The following is a 20298-nucleotide window of genomic DNA, read 5'->3' on the forward strand; positions in this document are numbered from 1 at the left end:
AATTTAGTCATTGAAGATGATAACCCTCTCAGAGCCCTCGGGGCAAGGGTTGTAATTTATGTCCTAGGGGAATGTAAGGTTTTTATAGATAGAGATGTTGTAGAAACTTCAAAAAACGCTTATTTCATTGGAAACTAAAAGGGATTGTGCCCTTTTTAATATTCGAAAGTGATTGGAGGATAACTAACACCCCTTTCACTCCCACCATTTCCCCAAACACATCCCATCAAATATTTTGAGATATCCATTTTGTTCGATGTAGTTAAAAAATCTGGAAATTATGTTTTTGAGGATAACACTCCCCCCACAGCCCTCAGGGCAAGGATCGTAAGTTATGCCCTGGGGGCATATAAGGTTTTTATTATAGAAAGCGTTGTCGTAGAAACTTCAAAAAGTGACTATTCGCTTATAAATCGAAACGGCTTGTGCCCTTTTTGATAGCCGAAAATGATTGGATGGCAAGTAACCCCCCTCTCTCACGCCCACCATTTCCCCAAAGACATCCAATCAAAATTTTGAGATAACCATTTTGTTCAACGTAGATAAAAGGTCCGGAAATTATGTCTCTGAGGATGACAACCCCCTCACAGCCCTCAGGTTAAGGGTTGTAAGTTATGCCCTGGGGCATATAAGGTTTTTCTAGAAAGTGTTGACGTAGAAACTTCAAAAAGAGTTCCTTCGATTGGAAATTGAAAGGGCTAGTGCCCTTTTTAATAGTCGTGAGTGATTGGAGGGCAACCAACCCCCATCTCACGTCCAACATTTCCCCAAACACATCCAATCTAAATTTTGAGATTGCAATTTTCTTCAACGAAGTTGAAGGTTCTGGAAATTATGTCTTTGAGGATGACACCACCCCAGCCCTCAGGGCAAGGGTTGTAAGTTACGCCCTGTGGCTATATAAGATTTTTATTGAAAGAGTTGTTGTAGAAACTTCAAAAGGGTGCATTCGATTGTAAATTGAAAGGGCTAATGCCTTTTTAACAGTTGAAAGTGATTGGAGAGCAACTAATAAGCCTCTCACGCCCACTATTTCCCCAAACACATTCAATCAAAATTTTTAGATAGACAAGTTGTTTAACGTAGTTGAAAGTTCTGGAAATTAGGTCTTTGAGGATGACAACCCTCTCACAGCCCTCAGAGCAAGGGTTGTAATTTATGCCCTGGGGGAGTATAAGGTGTTTACAGAAAGTGTTGTTATAGAAACTCAAAAATGGTTCATTCGATTGGAAATTGAAAGGGCTTTTGCCCTTTTTAATAGTCGAAAATGATTGGAAGTCTTGACATTTCATAGGCAGCGCGCTAGCGCTGCCTAAGTAAAGAACGATGTGGGCACAATGTGTTTTTTTTTTTTTTTTTTTTTTTTCTCCATACACGGGCACTTCGTATCGAAGGAGTTGAAGTAGAAACTTCTAAAAGGGCTCAAACGATTTGAAATTGGAGTGGCTAGTGCCTTTTTAATAGTCGAAAGTGATTGGAGGGCAACTAGCCCCCCCTCACGCCCATCATTCCCCCAAACACATCCAATCCAAATTTTGAGATAGCCATTTTGTTCAGCGTCGTTGATATCCTCATAGAAAATGTGTTTTTGAGGAGGACACTCCCCCACAACCCTCATGACAAGGGTTTTAAGTTATGCCCTGGGGGCATATAAGGTTTTTATAGAAGGCGTTGTCGTAGAAACTTCAAAACAGGATCATTCGATGGGAAATTCAAAGGGGTAGTGCCCTTTTTAATAGTCGAAAGTGATTTGAGGGCAACTAGCCCCCCCCCACGCCCATCATTCCCCCAGACACATCCAATTAAAATTTTGAGATAGCCATTTTGAGAAGGAGACTCCCCCACAATCCTCAGGGCAAGAGTTTTAAGTCATGCCCTGGGGGCATATAAGGTTTTTATAGAAGGCGTTGTTGTAGAAACTTCAAAAAAGGCTCATTCGATTGGAAATTCAAAGGGCCAGTGCCCTTTTTAATAGTCGAAAGTGATTGGAGGGCAACTAGCCCCCTCCATGCCCATCTTTCCCCTAAACACATCCAATCAAAATTGTGAGATAGCCATTTTGTTCAACGTAGTTGATTTCCGGATAGAAAATAGGTTTTTGAGGAGGACACTCCCCCACAACCTTCAGGGCAAGGGTTTTAAGTTATGCCCTGGGGGTATATAAGGCTTTTATAGAAGGCGTTGTCGTAGAAACTTCAAAAAAGGCTCATTTAATTGGAAATTCAAAGGGATAGGGCCCTTTTTAATAGTCTAAAGCGATTGGAGGGCAGCTAGCCCCCCCCCCACGCCCATAATTGCCCCAAAGACATCCAATCAAAATTTTGAGATAGTTATTTTGTCAGAGTAGCTGATTTCCAGACAGAAAATATGTTTTTGAGGAGGACACTCCCCCAAAACCCTCGGGGCAAGGGTTTTAAGTAATGCCCTGGGGGCATATAAGGTTTTTATAGAAGGTGTTGTCGTAGAAACTTTAAAACAGGATCATTCGATTGGAAATTCAAAGGGCTATCGCCCTTTTTAATATAATCAAAAGTGATTGGAGGGCAACTAACCCCCCCATTCACGCCCATCATTCCCCCAAACACATCCAATCAAAATTTTTAGATAGGCATTTTGTCAGCGTAGCTGATTTTGAAATTTAAAATATCTTTTTAAGGAGGACACTCCCCACAACCCTCGGGGCACGGGTTTTAAGTTATGCCCTGGGGCCATATAAGGTTTTTATATAAGTCTTGGTCGTAGAAACTTCAAAACAGGCTCATTCGATTGGAAATTCAAAGGGCTAGTGCTCTTTTTAATAGTCGAAAGTGATTGGAGGGTAACTAGCCCCCCTCCCCCATGCCCCTCATTCCCCGGAACCCATCCAATCAAAATTGTGAGATAGCCATTTTGTTCAGCGTAGTTGATTTCCAGATAGCAAATATATTTTTTAAGAGGACACTCCCCCACAATCCTCCTCAGGGCAAGGGTTTTAAGTTATGCCCTGGGGGCATATTAGGTTTTTATAGAAGGTGTTGTTGTAGAAACTTCGAAAAAAGGCTCATTCGATTGGAAATTCAAAGGGCTAGTGCCCTTTTTAATAGTCGAAAGTGATTAGAGGGCAACTAGACCCACCCGACGCCCATCTTTCGCCCAAACACATCCAATCAAAATTTTGAGTTAGAAATTTTGTTTAGCGTAGTTAATTTCCAGATAGAAAATAGGTTTTTAATGAGAACAATCCCCCAAAACCCTCGGGGCAAGGATTTAAAGTTATGCCCTGGGGGTATATAAGGCTTTTATAGTTGGCTTTGTCGTAGAAACTTCAAAACAGGCTCATTCGATTGGAAATTCAAAGGGCTAGTGCCTTTTTTTAGTAGTCGAAAGTGATTGAAGGGCAACTCGCCCCCCTCCCCATGCCCATAATCCCCCCAAACACATCCAATAAAAATTTTGAGATAGCCACTTTGTTCAGCGTAGTTAATTTACAGATAGAAAATTTGTTTTTGAGGAGGATACTCCGCCACAACCCTCAGAGCAAGGGTTTTAAGTTTTACTCTTGGGGTATATAAAGTTTTATAGAAGGCTTTGTCGTAGAAACTTCAGAAAAGGGCTCATTCGATTTGAAATTCAAAGGGCTAGTGCCCTTTTTAATAGTCAAAAGTGATTAGTAATATTTTTTTATTTTTTTTTTGTTTGTTAGACCAGGGCACTTCGTATCGAAGGAGTTGGTCGTGGGAACTTCGAAAGGGTTTCAATCAATTGAAAATAGAAATGGTTGATGCCCTTTTTAATAGTTGAAAGTGGTTGGAGGGCAACTAATCTTTCTTCCTCTCCCACCCTCCCATTTACCCATTATGTTTAAAAACTAAATGTTGCCTTAAGATTAAATCAGAATGCACTGTAATATTGCTAATTCTCCATAAGGCATCTCAGCAGTATCCCACGAACGACTGAGGGTATTATGTTCAAACTTTCGAGGCTACTTCTGCTCTTAAGATTTAATCAAATCAAAATAGTGTAAGTGTATCAAAGCTATCAAAGGAAGTAAACAGATTTTTTTGCGAATGGTTTCAAGTTTTTCATTTCAGGTCAACTAGAGGAGGTATGAAACTAAGTTAAACAGTACTATTTGTGTCCAGATTTTTAAAAGGGTGTATATTGTTAAAAATTGCTGAAACTTTTTCTCCTGCATACAAATAGCAGGCCAAACTATAAAGTCTTAAAAAACGAAAAGATTTAAAGTGCTATTTTATTTTTCCCTGAAGAGACTATGCCAATATAAAACGAACAGAAATTAATTAAAAAACTTTTTCCACAAGATAAATTTTTCAAAGAAAATTAAAGAACTCCATTAAACAAAAAATGAGCAAAAATAAAATCAAATAATCTACCAAGCTCGAAACTACCACAAATCAGCATCGATAAATAAATGAAATCCAAAACGAACAGAAATTACAATAAATAACCGAGTCAAACTCAAAACGAGCAGAAATTAATATAAGTTGGGCGCAAAACTCCAATGCCTTCCCAAGGCCAGAACAAAATTTGCACTTTACTTAAAAAATACAAATGAATGTGCATTGTCAGTTTAATATACATATACTGATGTTTTGTAATCAAAATGTTAAAATTATTTGATTTATTAAATTTACAAAAGTAAAAACATTTAAATTTTTTCAGTCAAGTGCAAATTTTGTTCTGGCCTTGGGAAGGCATAGGGGTTTTAAACAAGTAGGATTAAACAATTCCTGGTTACGAAGTGTAAGTAAGGAGCGACGCGGCTCAATAGTAATTGAAACTCTAAAAAACAGAATTTTGATATCAATATATAAGAAGGATTGGCTCATTATGTTTATTTCAAATATATTAGATTCATTAAGTGTAGTGTTACTCGGCAAAAGCTAAGAGTTTGAGAAAATTTGCTTCAGTTTCTAGAAGGGGGGATACCCCCTAACAGTTAAGGAACTTTAATGCCTTAATGAAACTCGCACCATTATATTCAGCGTATCTGAGAATCCTACCATAGAAGTTTCAAGCTTACGTCTGTGAAAATGTGGAAATTTGTATTTTTGGCTAGAAGAAATATCGGGGTGTTTCTTTTTTTCCTCTTCTTCTTTCTTTTTAATGATTTCCCAAGGTTGGTCACATCGAACCAATAATCCTAGAATATCGAGGAATGACTCATTTGAAAGAAAATTAAAAGTTCTAGCGCCCTTTTTAAGTGACCAAAAGATCTGAGGATAACTAGCCCCCTCCCATTCCCGTTTTTTCATCAAAGTCGTCTGATCAAAATTTTGAGATAGCTTTTTTTATACCTATATTCACGGCACCAGGTACTTTAAAGTATTTAATATAATATTTTCCAGCATATTTGAAAAGTCCAGCAAATATGGTTTTGTGTTCAACCTCACCCCCACATGACTCCTGGGGAAAAGTCTGTAAATCATAAAACTTGTCCATTGTTTCGATATGGTATTTGTCATTGGTAACTATACAGACATTTGTCGGAGAAAGGAGGGGGTGTAAAAGCAATCAGAAATTTAAGTTTTTTTTCAAGTGAAAGTGTGCTAAGAAATTTGTTTTATCTAGAATGGTCCAAACGAGTTTTTCCGGAAATAATTTTTAAATAGAACAGAATTGACTGGGGGGAGTTTTCCTGGTGGGGTTAATTTACATGGGAAAAACTTTCCGTGGGGGGAAAATTTCCATGGAGTTAGACCCTGATTTCCCGGTATTATTTAAAAACGACCAGAAATTAAATACATATATAAAAAAAAAGTCTTTTCGCCTGAAAGTAAGGAACAACATCAAAACTTAAACGAACAGAAGAAACAAACGCCCCTGGTTTCACGCCCAAAGGTGGCATAACAAGCTAAAGACTAAAACAAAAGAAAATTCCCGTTTAATGAAGTTGAACCATCCCTTAAGTGTTTGTTTTCGCGCTTAGTGTAATTGTTGCAGTTTTTAAACTGATTGATGATTTAGTCTCTTTTGGTATGAGTCCAACTTAAGTGACGCTGGTTATTCTCAATTTTGGTGTCAATTTTTTGATAATATATTGCTTATCTTACTAATAATTTAATTGTTTTATTAATTATCGGTTCTTTTAAGCATATTGCTTTAAGTAAAGTTGTAAAAGGATCCGTGATTGAATAATTTCCTTGTTTCTGTTATTTATGTATATCGAAGTAAATGAATCATTTGTTGAGAGTGATCCGAGTTCAAGACCAGCGGGCGAAAGTGTCGTTTAATTGTTTTTACCGTTTCTTGTCATGATATGATCATCTACTGTATATCTTTTTTTAATTCACTGATGATTATTTGGGTTTTTACCAATTGCGGCTTGATGCATTGATGTTCATATAATTTATGTTTGTTCAGTATTTAGGAGCCTAAAAAAAGAAAATGCCGCGTACCTACAGAGCAGTGTATAATTGAGTTTTTCTTTCTCGTTTTGTGTAAATTGTTCTAAGAGCTGATTTAGATCTTATCTTCAGCATTCGTCACTAAAAACCACATGTATAACTCCTAAGTGTATGTGTTTGCTTTTTTTTTGCTTATTGCTCCGTCTTTTCCTTTTTTGTGTGACGGGTTTTCCAATAAATAATAATAATAATAATAAGAAAAACGAAAGAGAACTGATTCACCATTTAAAATTATTGAACTTGTAACACCCAAGGGTTTTATTAAACATAATTAAGAGTGTTTAGTGGCCTCGTCCTTTCCCTTCTCTTTTGCTTTAAGGGTTTATATGTGCGGTGGGATGATAGAGTGATGTGCGGGTGAAGCTTTGACGGCTGTTCGCTTCCCAGCTTAGTTAGTAAATTATATATAAAAAAACAAGTTTTTTTAACTGAAAGTAAGGAGCGACGTTAAAACTTAAAACGAATAGCAATTGTTCCGTTTATGAAAGGGGCTGTCCCCTCCTCAACGCCCTACCCTTTACGCTTAAGTTTTTTATTGTTTTATAAAGTAGAGTTCTGAGAAAAAGTCAAACTTTAGCGTAAAGACCGAGGCGTTGAGGAGGGGACAGCCCTTTCATATATGGAATAATTTCCGTTCGTTTTAAGTTTTAATGTCGCTCCTTACTTTCAGTTTAAAAAACTTGTTTTTTTTATATAATTTCTGATCGTTTTTTAGTTAATGCAGCTTTTGTTTTGGCTCGCCGTCATTGAATAAGTAAACAAAATTTGCATAAAAATTTTACTTTTCTTTTGCAAAATGGCTGTCTCTAAATTTGGTTCTGACGTAATTTACAAATTAACTTACGTAACGAACTTCTATATTCGTATATTTTTCGTCTGGCAAAAAATACAAAGTTGCAGATTTTTGCAGATATGAGCTTGAAACCTATGTTGTAGGGTTTTCTGATACGCTGGATCTGACGGTGTGATTTTTATTAAAATTCTTTCACTTTTAGGGGATATTTCCCCCCTCTTTAGAAAATCAGGTAAATATTCTCAGGCTTGTCGCCTTTGATGAGTAATACTAAACTTAATAAAATTCATATATTTAGAATCAGCATTATAAGCCCATTCTTTTGATACATTTATCGACATCGAAGTTCCGTTTTTAAAAGTTTCAATTACTATTGAGCCGTATCGTTTGTTTTTTTTTATTGTTTTTTTTATAACGTATATGTTATTACGTATATGATGGGGTTCTCCCCTTACTCAATACCACGCTCTTTACGTTAAAAGTTAAAAAAATTTAATTCACAAGCCCCTGAATCACAAAGGCCGTTTAATTAGAATAGATAGCACTTTTGAAAGCACAAAAAAAACTGTAGCGTAAAGAGCGAGGTATTGACTTAGGGGAGAACCCCGTCGTATACTTAATAATTTCTGTTCATTTTAAGTTCTAATGTTGCTTCTTACTTTCAGTTGAAAAAACTTGTTTTTTTTTTATTTAGATTCTGATTATTTTTCAAATAATGGTGGGGAATCCGGCGCCCCCTTCATCTAAAGGTACCTGAACCTGAAAAAACACCCTCCCCGGAACGATTATCCCAAGTCACACCCGTTTCCAGCCCCCCCCCCACCATAAAAAAATCCTCCCTGTAAATTTATTCCTAAATATAACAAAAAAATAAAAAAAGTACGGAAATGGCAAAATTAATAACATTCATCCTATACCCTGGGACCTTTGGGGGATTAATTCATCGTAAAAGACATATTTATTAGGTTTTCGACTATGCTGAACAAATGGCTATCTCAAAATTTTAATTGGTTGACTTTTAGAAAAAAACGAGCGTGGGAGGGGGCCTAGTTGCCCTCCATTTTTTTGGTCACTTAAAAAGGGCACTAGAACTTTTATTTCAGTTCCAATGAGCCCTTTTACGATATTCTAAGACCACTGGGTCAATGCGATTACCCCTGGGAAAAAAAAAAACAACAAATAGAAACGCACCCGTGATCTTTTTTCTGGAAAAAAATGTAAAATTCCACAATTTTGTAGATAGGAGCTTAAAACCTCTGTTGTAGGGTTCTCTAATACGCTGAATATAATGGTGTGAATTTCATTAAGGTTCTATAACTTTTAGGGGGTCTTTCACCCTTTTTTCGAAAATCAGCCAAATTTTCTCAGGCGCGTAACTTTTAATGGGTATGATTAAACTATATGAAACTTGTATATGTGAAATCGGCATTAAAACCTGATTCTTTTTATACATCTACTGATATCCAAATTCCGTTTTTTAGAGTTTTGGTTACCATTGAGCCGGTTCGTTCTTTACTTACAGTTTGTTACCACGAACTGTTCGATATGGTAGGTCCCCCTGTTAATAATTTTAAGTGGTTCTGGGGTCACCTATTCACAAAATGTGGGGAGGTTGAGTTTGTGTATTTTTTTTCACTTAATAAACAAAAAAGGTATTGCACAAAATATAGGGGTGGGGCAGTTTTTCCAAATGACAATACCAAAACACAGTATTTTTCACAATGATCCCCTGCATCAGTGTCCCTGCAGGTTTGCCCATGTTCTCCTATAATATATTTGATTTAGGGGGTATCGAAAAACCCCCTCTCCGTTGGATACATTCCAGTATATGCACTAGATTTTAGCAATTATGCATTTATTTCACTAGATTCCAGGAATTCCACTTTTATTTCGTTTAATGTTTGATCAGTAGCAACAAGGTTATATTTGCGTCATTGCTTGATGTTAAAACAGTTTTGAAATAAAATTGATGAGCTTTAAGCTACAGAATATAATCTAAAATGTTCACAAGGAACTTCAGCGTTTTTTTTTTTTTTTTTTTTTTTTTTTTTTTTTTTTTTTTTTTTTTTTTTAGTTTACATTTCACGCTTAAACGACTGAATACAAGTGAATGAAGCGAATTAAAGTTATTCAAACTCCTCAAAGTCTGCCTTAATTGTTGTAGTGCCTTATTTCATAGACAAATAACAAGGATCCATCATCTTTTGGCATAGAGAGGCCCTAGACGTTCATTCATTTTGATCAAAAGTTTTCGTCAATCGATTGATGTGTGTTTCAAACAAGCTTCAATCGACTTTTTAATTAATTCTTCAATCTCGATTAAAGCTAATCTGACACACCGCTTTTGATCAGAATGATTGAGTCATTCAAACTTTTGATCAATCACTGTCAGTACTTAACTCAAGCGTCAAACAGGTTCCTAGACAGTCCATCATGCTTGAGTCAATTGCCTGACGGAAGCTTTTGATCAAAACGATTGACCGTCTAGGACTACCAGTCAAACGTTTCGTGGTAACGAACTGTAAGTAAGGAGCGACCCGGCTCAATAGTAACCGAAACTCTAAAAAACTAAATTTTGATACCAATAGATATATCAAAAGAATCAGATTTTAATGCTGATTTCAAATATACAAGTTTCATCAAGTTTAGTTACCACCCATCAAAAGTTATTTGCCTGAGAAAAGTTGCCTTATTTTCTAAAAAAGGGGAAACACCCCTAAACGCTATAGAACCCTAATGAAAATCACACTGTCAGATTCAGCATATCAGAGAACCCTACTGTACAGGTTTCAAGCTCCTATCTGCAAAAATGTGGAATTTTTTATTTTTGCCAGAAGAAAGATCACGGATGCGTGTTTATATTTTGTTTTTTTTTCCAGGGGTGATCATATCGACCCAGTGGTCCTAGAATATCGTGGGAGGGCTCATTCTAACGGTAATTAAAATTTCTAGTGCCCTTTTTAAGTGACCAAAAAAATGGAAGGTAAGTAGGCCCCCTCCCACGCTCATTTTACCCAAAGTAACCTGATCAAACTTTTGAGATATCCATTTTGTTCAGCATGGTCGAAAATATAATACCCATGTCTTTTAGGATGACTTAATCCCCCAAAGCCCCGGGGGAAGGGCTGATCGTTATGAGCTCTACCCAATGTTTACGTATAATATTGGTTATTGGGAAGTATACAGACGTTTTCAGGGGGGGTTCTGGTTCTTGGGGGGGGGGGGGTCAGGGTCTATGTGGGATAATCTTTTCATCAAGGAAATTTTCATGGGGGAAGGGACATTGCTATGAAGCTGGTGCCAGATTCCCAACATTATTAAAAAAAAAGATCAGAAATTAAAAAAAAAAACTGAAAGTAAGGAGCAACATCAAAAATTAAAACCAAGAGAAATTGTTACGTATATGATTGGCTCCGCCCCCTAGTCAATACCTCGCTCTTTAAGCTAAAGATTTTTTAGTACTTTCATAAGAGCTATTTATTCTACGGGGTAATTAACGGCCTCTGTGATTAAGGAGTCATTTTTAAAAAATAGGAACAGAATTCGAACTTTAGCGTAAAGAGCAAGGTATTGACTAGGGGGCGAATCCCCTAATACACGTAATAAAAACATACGAATATAGAAGTTCGTTACGTCAGTTAAGTAGTAAGTTACGTATATTTATTACTAATAAAAAAGTTCGTAAATAAAATTAAACAACTTTCGAGAAAGCCATTTAACCAAATAAAAGAAAAATGAATATGCAAATTTTATTTTAATTACTCATGTACGGTGAGCCAAGATAAAAACCCGCATTAATTCAAAAACGTTCAAAAATTAAATTTAAAAAAACATGTTATTTTAACTGAAAGTAAGGAGCGACATTAAAACTTAAAACGGACCGAAATTATTCCGTATATGAAAGGGGCTGTCCCCTCCTCAACGCCTTGCTCTTTACGCTAAAAATTTTATTGTTTTAAGAAAAAAAAGTTGTGAGAAAGAGTCTAACTTTAGCGTAAAGAGCGAGGTGCTGAGGAGGGGACAGCCCCTTTCATATACGGAATAACTTCTATCTGTTTTAAGATTTAATGTCGCTCCTTATTTTCAGTTAAAAAAAACTTGTTTTTTTATTTAACTTATTTAAAATCACCTCTGACTCATTCTTTTATTTTCCACCGTCAAGGTACTAGGCATTTTGCACAGAAAAGTTTGCTCTAATACATTCATTTGAAAACTTCAACCAATTCTTGGTCCCTTCTTACTAGTCAAACCACAAATTCTGGATTACAAGTCACCTGTAAGAGTTTGCTAAATGTTAGATTCCAGCTAAAATGTTACAGATTCTTTCCACTAGATTAAATAATCTCTGTGCTTTTAATTTTCTGGAGAAAAAAAAAATTCAGAATCGGTAACCCGGAAATTAATCAGCAAAGTAACGACCCATAACAGAGAGACATGAAAACACTGCCTCAGTAAATTAACGTCATTTTTTTTCAAAACCCGTACGTTTCCGAATCCACCTATTATGATAGTAGAACTGTATGCTTATTGTGCATGGACACTGTTCGCCCCTGACGGTAAACTAGGCGAATATAACTAATAAAGCTTAAATAGAACACTGTTCAATTTTTCCTATTTATCTTAGATTTGAAGTGATTCATGTTAACAGAAGTGATCTTTCACAATTGTTGTATTAGGAAAGGAGGCAAATAGGTACTGGTGCATAATAAGGACACTTATATACTGCTAAGGAAGACAAGTTTGGTTAATGCTAATGAAATAAAATAGGATGAATATATAATAGTTTATAAACAAATTTTGGCTATATATTTGCACATTAGGGGGGGAGGGGTAAAGCATAGCATATATTAAATACGTGCCCTACCCTAACCTAGGTACCTTTTCACTCCTTAAACCCCAAAAAACAATCGTTTAAATAATGTAAGTCACTGAGAGACCACGGTTTTGCTGTCATTTATATATAGCGGTCTCTTGAGAATAGCCTGTTTCTGTTTGACGGTTTATTCGTGATTAGTTTCCTTGTACAATATATAAAAGTCCCCAGCCCCCCATTGCACTTCCTGGCTGAAGGGCCACGAAACGGAGATCAGCACCGCCGGTTTGGACCTTAAATGTCTAGTGCCGTCATACTTATGCACGAGTACCAGAAAATAATTTAGAAAAGATTAATGGGAAAAACCGAGACAATAAGAATGCTAAAAATAATAATAATGAATTAACATTATTATTTATAATGTAAATTTATATTTTATATTAATAATGAATTAACACAGGAATTAAGACTAGGTGAGATCTGGTCTCTTTATATTGTGAATACGTTTCGTAAGATATAGCCGCCTTATAACTCTTCTTGTGTCGTTTATGGCAAGGCTAAACCTAACTTCAATTTTTGTATTTAAGCCATAAGGCTAATGGGTGAATTGACAAAATTGATCACATAAACTACAACGCTAATAGAAATATAAGCCACTGCCCGTTTTGATAACCACTGCGGGTTTGTGTCCGCATTAATTTTTTTTCTTGCGCTTCGGTTATAAAAAAAAAAAACATCTGATTTGCTAAAAAAAAAAAAAAAAGCTAGAAGGCTGTTACTTTAAAGCAAATAAAATAAAAAAAACGGTCAAAACTAATGAAATATACCAAAAAAGATAAAAATATAATACTTTAGAAACAAATTTGGGTTATATATTTGCACATTAGGGTGTGGGGGTAAAGTATAGCAGGTCTGCATGCCTAATGTGTTGGGTGTAATTATTCTGCATATTATGAAGTAAAAACTGTTTTCTAACTTCGCAATGTTCAAATACTTTACCCCCACCCACCCCTAATATACGATTATATTACCCAAATTATAAATTTGTCATCTATTCTGTCACTTCTTTTTGTCTTGTCGGACACTAAGATGAAAGAAACTAACTTTAAAATCCGGTTCTTTAATGCGTCAATGAATGAACAACTTGAGCGATAGGGGGTTTATCATACAAGTACCATAACTTCACTATGCAAATATGTACTTAAAAAAAAAATACGCTTCACATTCTTTTGACCTAACCCATTGTCATTTAGCTAGGATTATGCCTTAGGCTATGTTTGAGAGATTGAAATTATTTTTAAATTTAATAATATTATGTATATTTTAACCATCAATTTTGATAAAGAGCGTACATATCATATATTTATGGTATTATATTTCCAGGAAATACATTCAGCTGTCACTCTCGACGAGAATTGTAACATTTACACTATTGATGGTGTCGCAGGGGGTGGAAAATATATATTATCTCCCTCCTCCCACGACAAACCCCAGATCCAACACTCGCTGATCTCGGAGACAATCTTATGTTTTGTCCGTCTTGTCTTTGCTTAAATGATTTTAAAAATTTTCTTCTTCCTTTTGTAACAGTATTTCTAGACTGTCTGTTGTTGGAATCACTTATTCTATGATTTATGTTGTTTTAAATTATTCCTTGTGGTTTCAATTAAGCTGTCTAGCTGCGCTAGACTGAGAGGTGTTTGAATTTTAATTTGCCTGTGTTTCACTAGTTCAATTTGTTTTACCGTGTTTTCTTGCGCAGAAGACCTCCTCTAACAATGGGTTGATTGCCAATTTGTATGCTTCGTTTTTGAGGCTTTTTATAAAAACTTAGAAGAAATTGTACTAGCCTTTCAAAACTTCCTAAGGTATTTTTGTTTTTCGTTTTTTGTTTTTTTTTTTTGCTTGGTGATATATACTTTTTGTAAGAAAGTATTAAACTCTATTTTTAGTTTGATCTTAAGTTTATTCTTTTGCAGTCCTAAACAAGGAGAGAATGAATTCCTTCGTGACTACCTAGAAGCTGAAAAGGTGGGTCGTATGAGAAATGCAACAGGTAAAGGTTGTGGACGCCAGTTCCGAGACTGTCCGTTCTCCGTCTTTGAGGTTCTCAAAAAATGGAGCAAGTCCCCACAAACTGAACAAACTATTTATTTTGATGATTACAGCGACAAGAGAGATTCCAGTGTAAAGGAGAATAGTAGTAGTGCTGAAGGTTTTGACAACGAATTGTGACTGGACTATTATTCAATTGTATTAGCTAAAAAAAAAAAAAAAAAAAAAAATCACTATTACCTGGCGGGCCGTAAAGGCGGATAAACGAAGCCAAAAAATTCTACATAAAAATTTATAGTACAAAAAGTATACAAAAAGTTTCCGGTGGGGGTCATAAGCAAATGTTCTCAAATCCTAGAAATAACTTCTCTAACTGAGGCATGGGGTGTCAATTTTCTGAGCCTTAGTAAAGGATTGAGAGTAAATGGTTATTCACAACTCAGCTTCAAAAGACGCTGGGGTTCCAACAAACTTCAAAAGGCAATTTTGGTTCTTTGAAATCTTCCCAAAAGTAACTTAGATATACGGACGTTAACACTAAATAAGTTACATTTTCTAAATTTTTTAGCTAACTTTTTTTTGTTACGCTACCCTTCAGAAAGATTTATCAGAACTCAATTTTTCTGTGGAAATTCAGGGAAACGCAAAAAAATAGAAAAGAAATGGAAGCACTGAGCAGTATACAAATTTTAAAGAAGAATAAAAAAAGATATAGAAGAATAATAATAAGAGCAACTCAGTAAAAAAACTTTCATTTAAAGCTTATTTCTGAAAGTCACGTTTATTCTGTCTTTTCTTTGTTTCGGTGAATTTTTACTGATACCGGTGTTTTGGAGCTTGTCTTTTAAAAATATATGTATTTATTTATTATTCATAACTTGTTTAATTTTCTCAGAAATACACTTATATACTCAGAAAGTAATTTTTCTTTTAGGCCTAAAGATAGTTTTTAAAAAAGGAAGATATTCATTTTAATTGGTTTGCCTTTTTGTTCTGGCTTTTTTTCATTTCTGGGTATTTTAACTGATATTTTATTTCTGTGAATTTGCACAGACTGTTATGCACTAATTATTTTGTGTGTCTCCTAACCTATTTTTATTGTTTGTAAATATTAATTTATTGCCTAAGATTTGTTTAAGTTAACATTTCGAAAAACAATGGATGTCGATAATTTTATTAAAAACGAAGGTGTGTACTCACTACCTCAGACTTCAATAAGTAATGTTTAAGATTTGTTGGAACGAATTAAAAAAACAAAAACTTGCTTAAACATTGAGATGAGATTTCCTGAATAAGTGGCTGGATTTTGATTCGGACAGAAATCCCACTTTGTATCGGCAAACAAGTTTCACGTAGCTTTGTTTAAAAATTTCTTTGTTTTGGGGAAAACTCTGTTGTAGATCATTTTTATCTCTAGTCTCTGAATCGTTCTACATAAGCTTTATGGAAAGACTTCAGAGGGTTTGTTTGAGTTAAAATAATAGCTGGAACTGCCATATCAACGTCGCTTAGTCATTTTATCTGACCAAACTTCCTTTCTTTTATCAGAATTTAGTTTCAGCATTACAAGGAATTGTGAAAAAGTTAAACCCTTTTTTGCAAAATCAAGTTTTTACTGTTCGGATCTCTTAAGCCACAAGACTGTTATAAGACATAAGATAAGATTTATTGTTGAAAACGGCTATCACTAGCCCAAATGGACTGAATTCGCACTTTAGCGTCAACAAAACGAAAAAAGAAGCAAAAACAAACAAACAACAACAGAAAATTATAAAAGGGTCAATGTCAAATACGTAAAAATGGTAAAAACAAAAACAAATTAAACTCATAAAATTAGAAGGTCAATGCCAAATCAACAAAAATGTTAATGTTGAAGGGACGCTTAATGTTGAAGGGACGATGATCCAGTTAGGCCAGGAAAAGGCAAATGCTCTTGCTCAAGCCTTTTCAAAGGTCTCCTAACTTGATGAAGACGGATTCTCCCCTACCCCAAATATCATATAACAAAACTCAGGGTTGACACGGCCCCAGATCCCAAAGGCAAGTGTTGTAATTTATACCGTGGGGGAATATAAGGTTTTTATTGAAGAGGTGGTAGTATAAACTTTCGAGGGGGGGGGGCTCATTTGATTTGAAATTCAAAATTCTAGTTTCATTGTTAAGCTTTGAATGGGATCGGTGGCCAACTACCCTCCTTCCCTCTGTGTGCTCTTTTTCTCCAAATGTATGTGGTTGAAAAACGTGAGATAGCCATTGTTTTCAAAGTAGTCCCAAGAGTATACGAAAGTGCCTTCGAGATTGAAATAACCATCAGAGCCTGGGAATAAGGGTTGTAAGTGGTGACCATGATGGATATAAAGTTTTTATGGAAAAAGTCCCGTATAAACTTTGGAGGATGCTCATTTGATTGTAAATCGAAGGTATATTTCCCTTTCAAAGAGTCAAAAGTAATCGACGGCCAAATAGCTCCCCCCATGCCCTCTTCTCTTCAAATGCACCCGATCTAACTCTTGAGATAGCCATTTTATTCGAAATAGTCCATAGATCATATAACAATGTCTTCCGGGTTGACACAATTCCCAGAACCCAAGACAAGGGTTGTAAGTTATGCCCCAGGATCATGTCAGATTTTAGGGAAGTGAAATTCGTACAAATTTTGGAAGAAGCTTGTTTAGTTGGAAATTGAAAGTTTAAGTTTCTGTTTCGGAGTTGAAATGGATCGTAGGACAACTAGCCCCCACGCCCTCTTTTCCCAAAATATATTTGATCGAAATTTTGAGATATATATTTTGTTCATTATTGTAACAAAACGATAAAAACCCTAAAGAAGATAGAAACGAAAATCAAAACAAACAGTGAAAAAAAAGCAATCGCAGATTACAATACAAATATTTCGGTCAAGAACTCCGTTTGACTGTCCTTATTGCAGAAAATATTACACAAATACTGATAAAATTATAAAGATAATATAAAACAAAATCTTGAAACAAAAACTAAAAAAGAAGATCCTCTTAAAATAACGATGAAAGAGTAACTGAATAATGGCAATTCAATTTTTAAATTTAAATAGAGCATTTTTAAAAGCCAATCACTTCCCAGGTAAGATATTTATCACAGATTCAGTTAGGTTGCAAAATATGATTTTGTTGATCGATATAAAAATGCTCAGAATTATTAAGTTCATTATAAATGGGGCTTCAATAAGTTTATCCAGTATCTCTATTCAGGGCTACCCTTTGGTGAATGTGCTTTTGTATTGCGACTGCCTCCCTAGAAACCTGCATGAGACCTTTAGCGGGGCAATAATGGAAGTGTTATTAAATAAAATGATGTGGATTGTCACAGACATGTTGAGCCAAGGCTGAATCTAAAGCCCCATAACTTTGTCGATTGAGGACCTGTGTTCTGACAACCTCTCCCCCAATTGTTGTGGAATTCTTCCAACATAGAAACAACCGAAAGAACAGGGAACCCTATAAACCCCACTCCCAAAATGGGGTTGGTTTTATCTTTGCCGCTGTTGAAAAAGCTCTGTATTCGAATTTTTAAAGGTGACATTAAGGTTATGTTTTTTTAGAACTCTTGGCAGTTTGTCTCTCAATTTGGGAAAACAGGAAAAAACAGTGAAAACTTTCTTATCACCTTCTAAAGGGATGAGATCTGTTGGAGGCTGTGGAGATGATGAATTCTTTTTTGTCTTGTTTTGTCTTTTTTCTATGATGGATTCCAGTAACTTGATGGGATATCCATTGCAAAACAAAATGTCCTTCAGATAATTCAGTTCTGGGACTATATGAGCTTCTGAGCATATTCTTATTACACAATCAACCAAATATATAACTACTCCTCTTTTACGCAAGGAGGGTGGTTGGAAGAGAAATACAAATACCTATCACTGTGTTTAGGTTTTCTATGAATTGAAAACTAAAGGCTTAGCGTTTTTTTGAAGATTAAGGCGTCTAGAAAAGGCAGTTTATGATTATCTTATAGTTCTAAAGTGAATTGAGGGTTAGAATCCAAAGTGTTAAAATGAGGCAAAAATGCATTAAGTGCAATCTCTTCATCATCACACACAGAAATAACATCATCGACAAAAAGGCTCCGGAAACGGTGTTTCAGAGGAAAAGTATTCAAAGCGGAGGTTTTAATAAATTCCATGTGAAAAGTGGCCAGAAAAGGTGAAAGGTTTGTAACCATTGGTAGAACTATAATTTGGATGAACAATTGATTATTGTACAGGAAATATATGGAAGATTATTGCATAGACGAACAAGACTCATAACGGTTTGCGATATCTAGTGTTTTATAGTCCAACTGGTCAATATTATCTTCTAGATTTATTTGAAGAGCAAGTTCACACTTTATAATATTACAAGAAGTATGCATAGAAATAGCATCGAAACTGGCCAAAATTGTGTCGTTTTTTATTTCAAGGTCTTTAATTTTTATGTCAAGGTCTTTAAATTTAAACTTTTACGGTATATGAAGCGGGAAATAGCTCTTATTTGTAATGAAAACTATATTATGTGTCATAAAGAGTCTTGGAAAAAATAATGAATTAAACTGAATATTTTAGGTATAATGATATTATTTGTTGAAAGCTCATCAGCTCAAGATTTTATTTAGCTGTAGTTTTCATGTTATTTTCAATAATGTAATAAGTACAAAAGAAAATATGTGTAATATAGTTTGTATGTTTGTTTGTTATGATTGTTTATTTAATTTAGTTCGTTTTGTGTTTTGTTTATTCTTTAATGGTAATTTATATCCTTTTGAGTTTGGATTATTATAAGCTTGTATTTCTGCTCATCTTAAGTTTAATTTGGCCTTGCGTTTTCTTTGAACAACTTGTTTTTTGGAAACCTTTTTAATTAATTCCATATGAATAACAATTTTGAAATAGAAAAAGCATTATTGACAGCATTGAGGCAATCCTTGTTTGTACAAAATCAGAAAATGGTCTAAAATAGCCTTCATATCCTCACAGAAATTTTAAATACTGATTCTGTTTTCCTTAACACCAAGAGTTCTTGAGGGCAAGGATATTTCAGAAGATGGTTTCTGGCTTTCTTCTTTGCTTTTAAAGCTATCTTATGTTCGTTGTTTCACCAAATCTCTAACAGCTAATTTTATCAAAGAAAGCTGGTTTGGGTCTGAGAATTGTGTAAATAATGGTCTTGCTGCCCACTTTAGGATAGGAGAAACTTTTTTAGTTTGAGGGTGTCATGTCTTCTTCCTCGGTCAGCTATTTTTTGTTTGCTAAATCCAGTTCTTAGAGTTGATTAAAGTTCACCTTCTTTAATTGAAACTTAGAAGTTTTATCTAAAAGTATAATTTGATCTGTAAGCTTCTTTTTGTCTGAACCATAGACAAAAGTATTAATAAAGACGTGTAAGCGCCTTATTTTCCAGTATTAAAAAAGCGTCGGGTGTCTAGGTGCTTTTTGGCTATACATGATAACATTACTACGTGCTAGAAGCCGCAAAAACTGAGGATAGACAAGCTACTACTACTAGCAACAACTCACAGCAGCACCAAACCACCTGAGGCCAACACAGCTACGGATGCTCCTCCGTCCTAATTTCTTCAAAGCCCCTCTTTCTACAACCTTAAAGAAAACTCCCATTTCCCTTGAATCTTTCTTTTTGACACCCTCCCGTCCCAACCGTGGATGAAATGTTTGCCGTTTAGCCCTAGACGGTTGGCCAAAAGGGACAATCTGTTACCTTTCATCCGTAGAACGTGCCCTAGTCATTTTAACCTTTTTCTCATTATTAAAAAAAACAACAGAGAGGAAAATCTCAATAAAAAAAAAAAACGAGACTAAGGCCAGTGGAGAGAAAAGACGAAAAATGTAAAACGATGCGAATATTTCACCTATTTCAAAACAAGGCGTCTTCTGCACGAGAGAAACACTAGAAAAACATAATAAAAACACAAACTAAAACTAAAAAAAAGTAAAATCACCACCAATAAGAAGTATACAATTGGCGCAAGCTAGTCCACGTAGGGAAAAGATACTATTAGATTTATTTCAGTGAGAACACTCCAGAGCAACTGACTGGTGAAGAATGACAACTGATACCAGGTCAGTTGCTTTGGTGTTCTCACTGTAGTAACTCTAATAGCATCTTTTCCCTACGTGGATTAGTTTGGCTTAAATTAAAATGGCTTAAATTGAATAGTAAAATTAATAGTAATTAGTAAAAATATGAATAAAACACTAAACA

General features: G+C 35.2%; 2 protein-coding genes across 2 annotated transcripts in view; one reads left to right on the forward strand and one right to left on the reverse strand.

Moving 5' to 3' along the window:
- Positions 1 to 14986, forward strand: part of LOC148947370 (uncharacterized) — an 80254-nt gene extending 65268 nt beyond the window's left edge. Inside the window, exon 5 of the mRNA XM_089095780.1 lies at positions 13993 to 14986. Within this exon, the coding sequence (XP_088951906.1) occupies positions 13993 to 14248 (256 nt within the window). The 3' untranslated portion in view covers positions 14249 to 14986. The remainder of the gene's footprint in view (positions 1 to 13992) is intronic.
- LOC148947365 (uncharacterized) overlaps positions 1 to 20298 on the reverse strand; it is a 511279-nt gene that overhangs the window by 415470 nt on the left and 75511 nt on the right. The window lies entirely within an intron of this gene.

The sequence above is a fragment of the Artemia sp. Qi Xiang Cuo genome, chromosome 10 (assembly GCF_049724085.1).
Source record: "Artemia sp. Qi Xiang Cuo chromosome 10, ASM4972408v1, whole genome shotgun sequence".
In the NCBI taxonomy this organism is placed as follows: Eukaryota; Metazoa; Arthropoda; class Branchiopoda; order Anostraca; family Artemiidae; genus Artemia; species Artemia sp. Qi Xiang Cuo.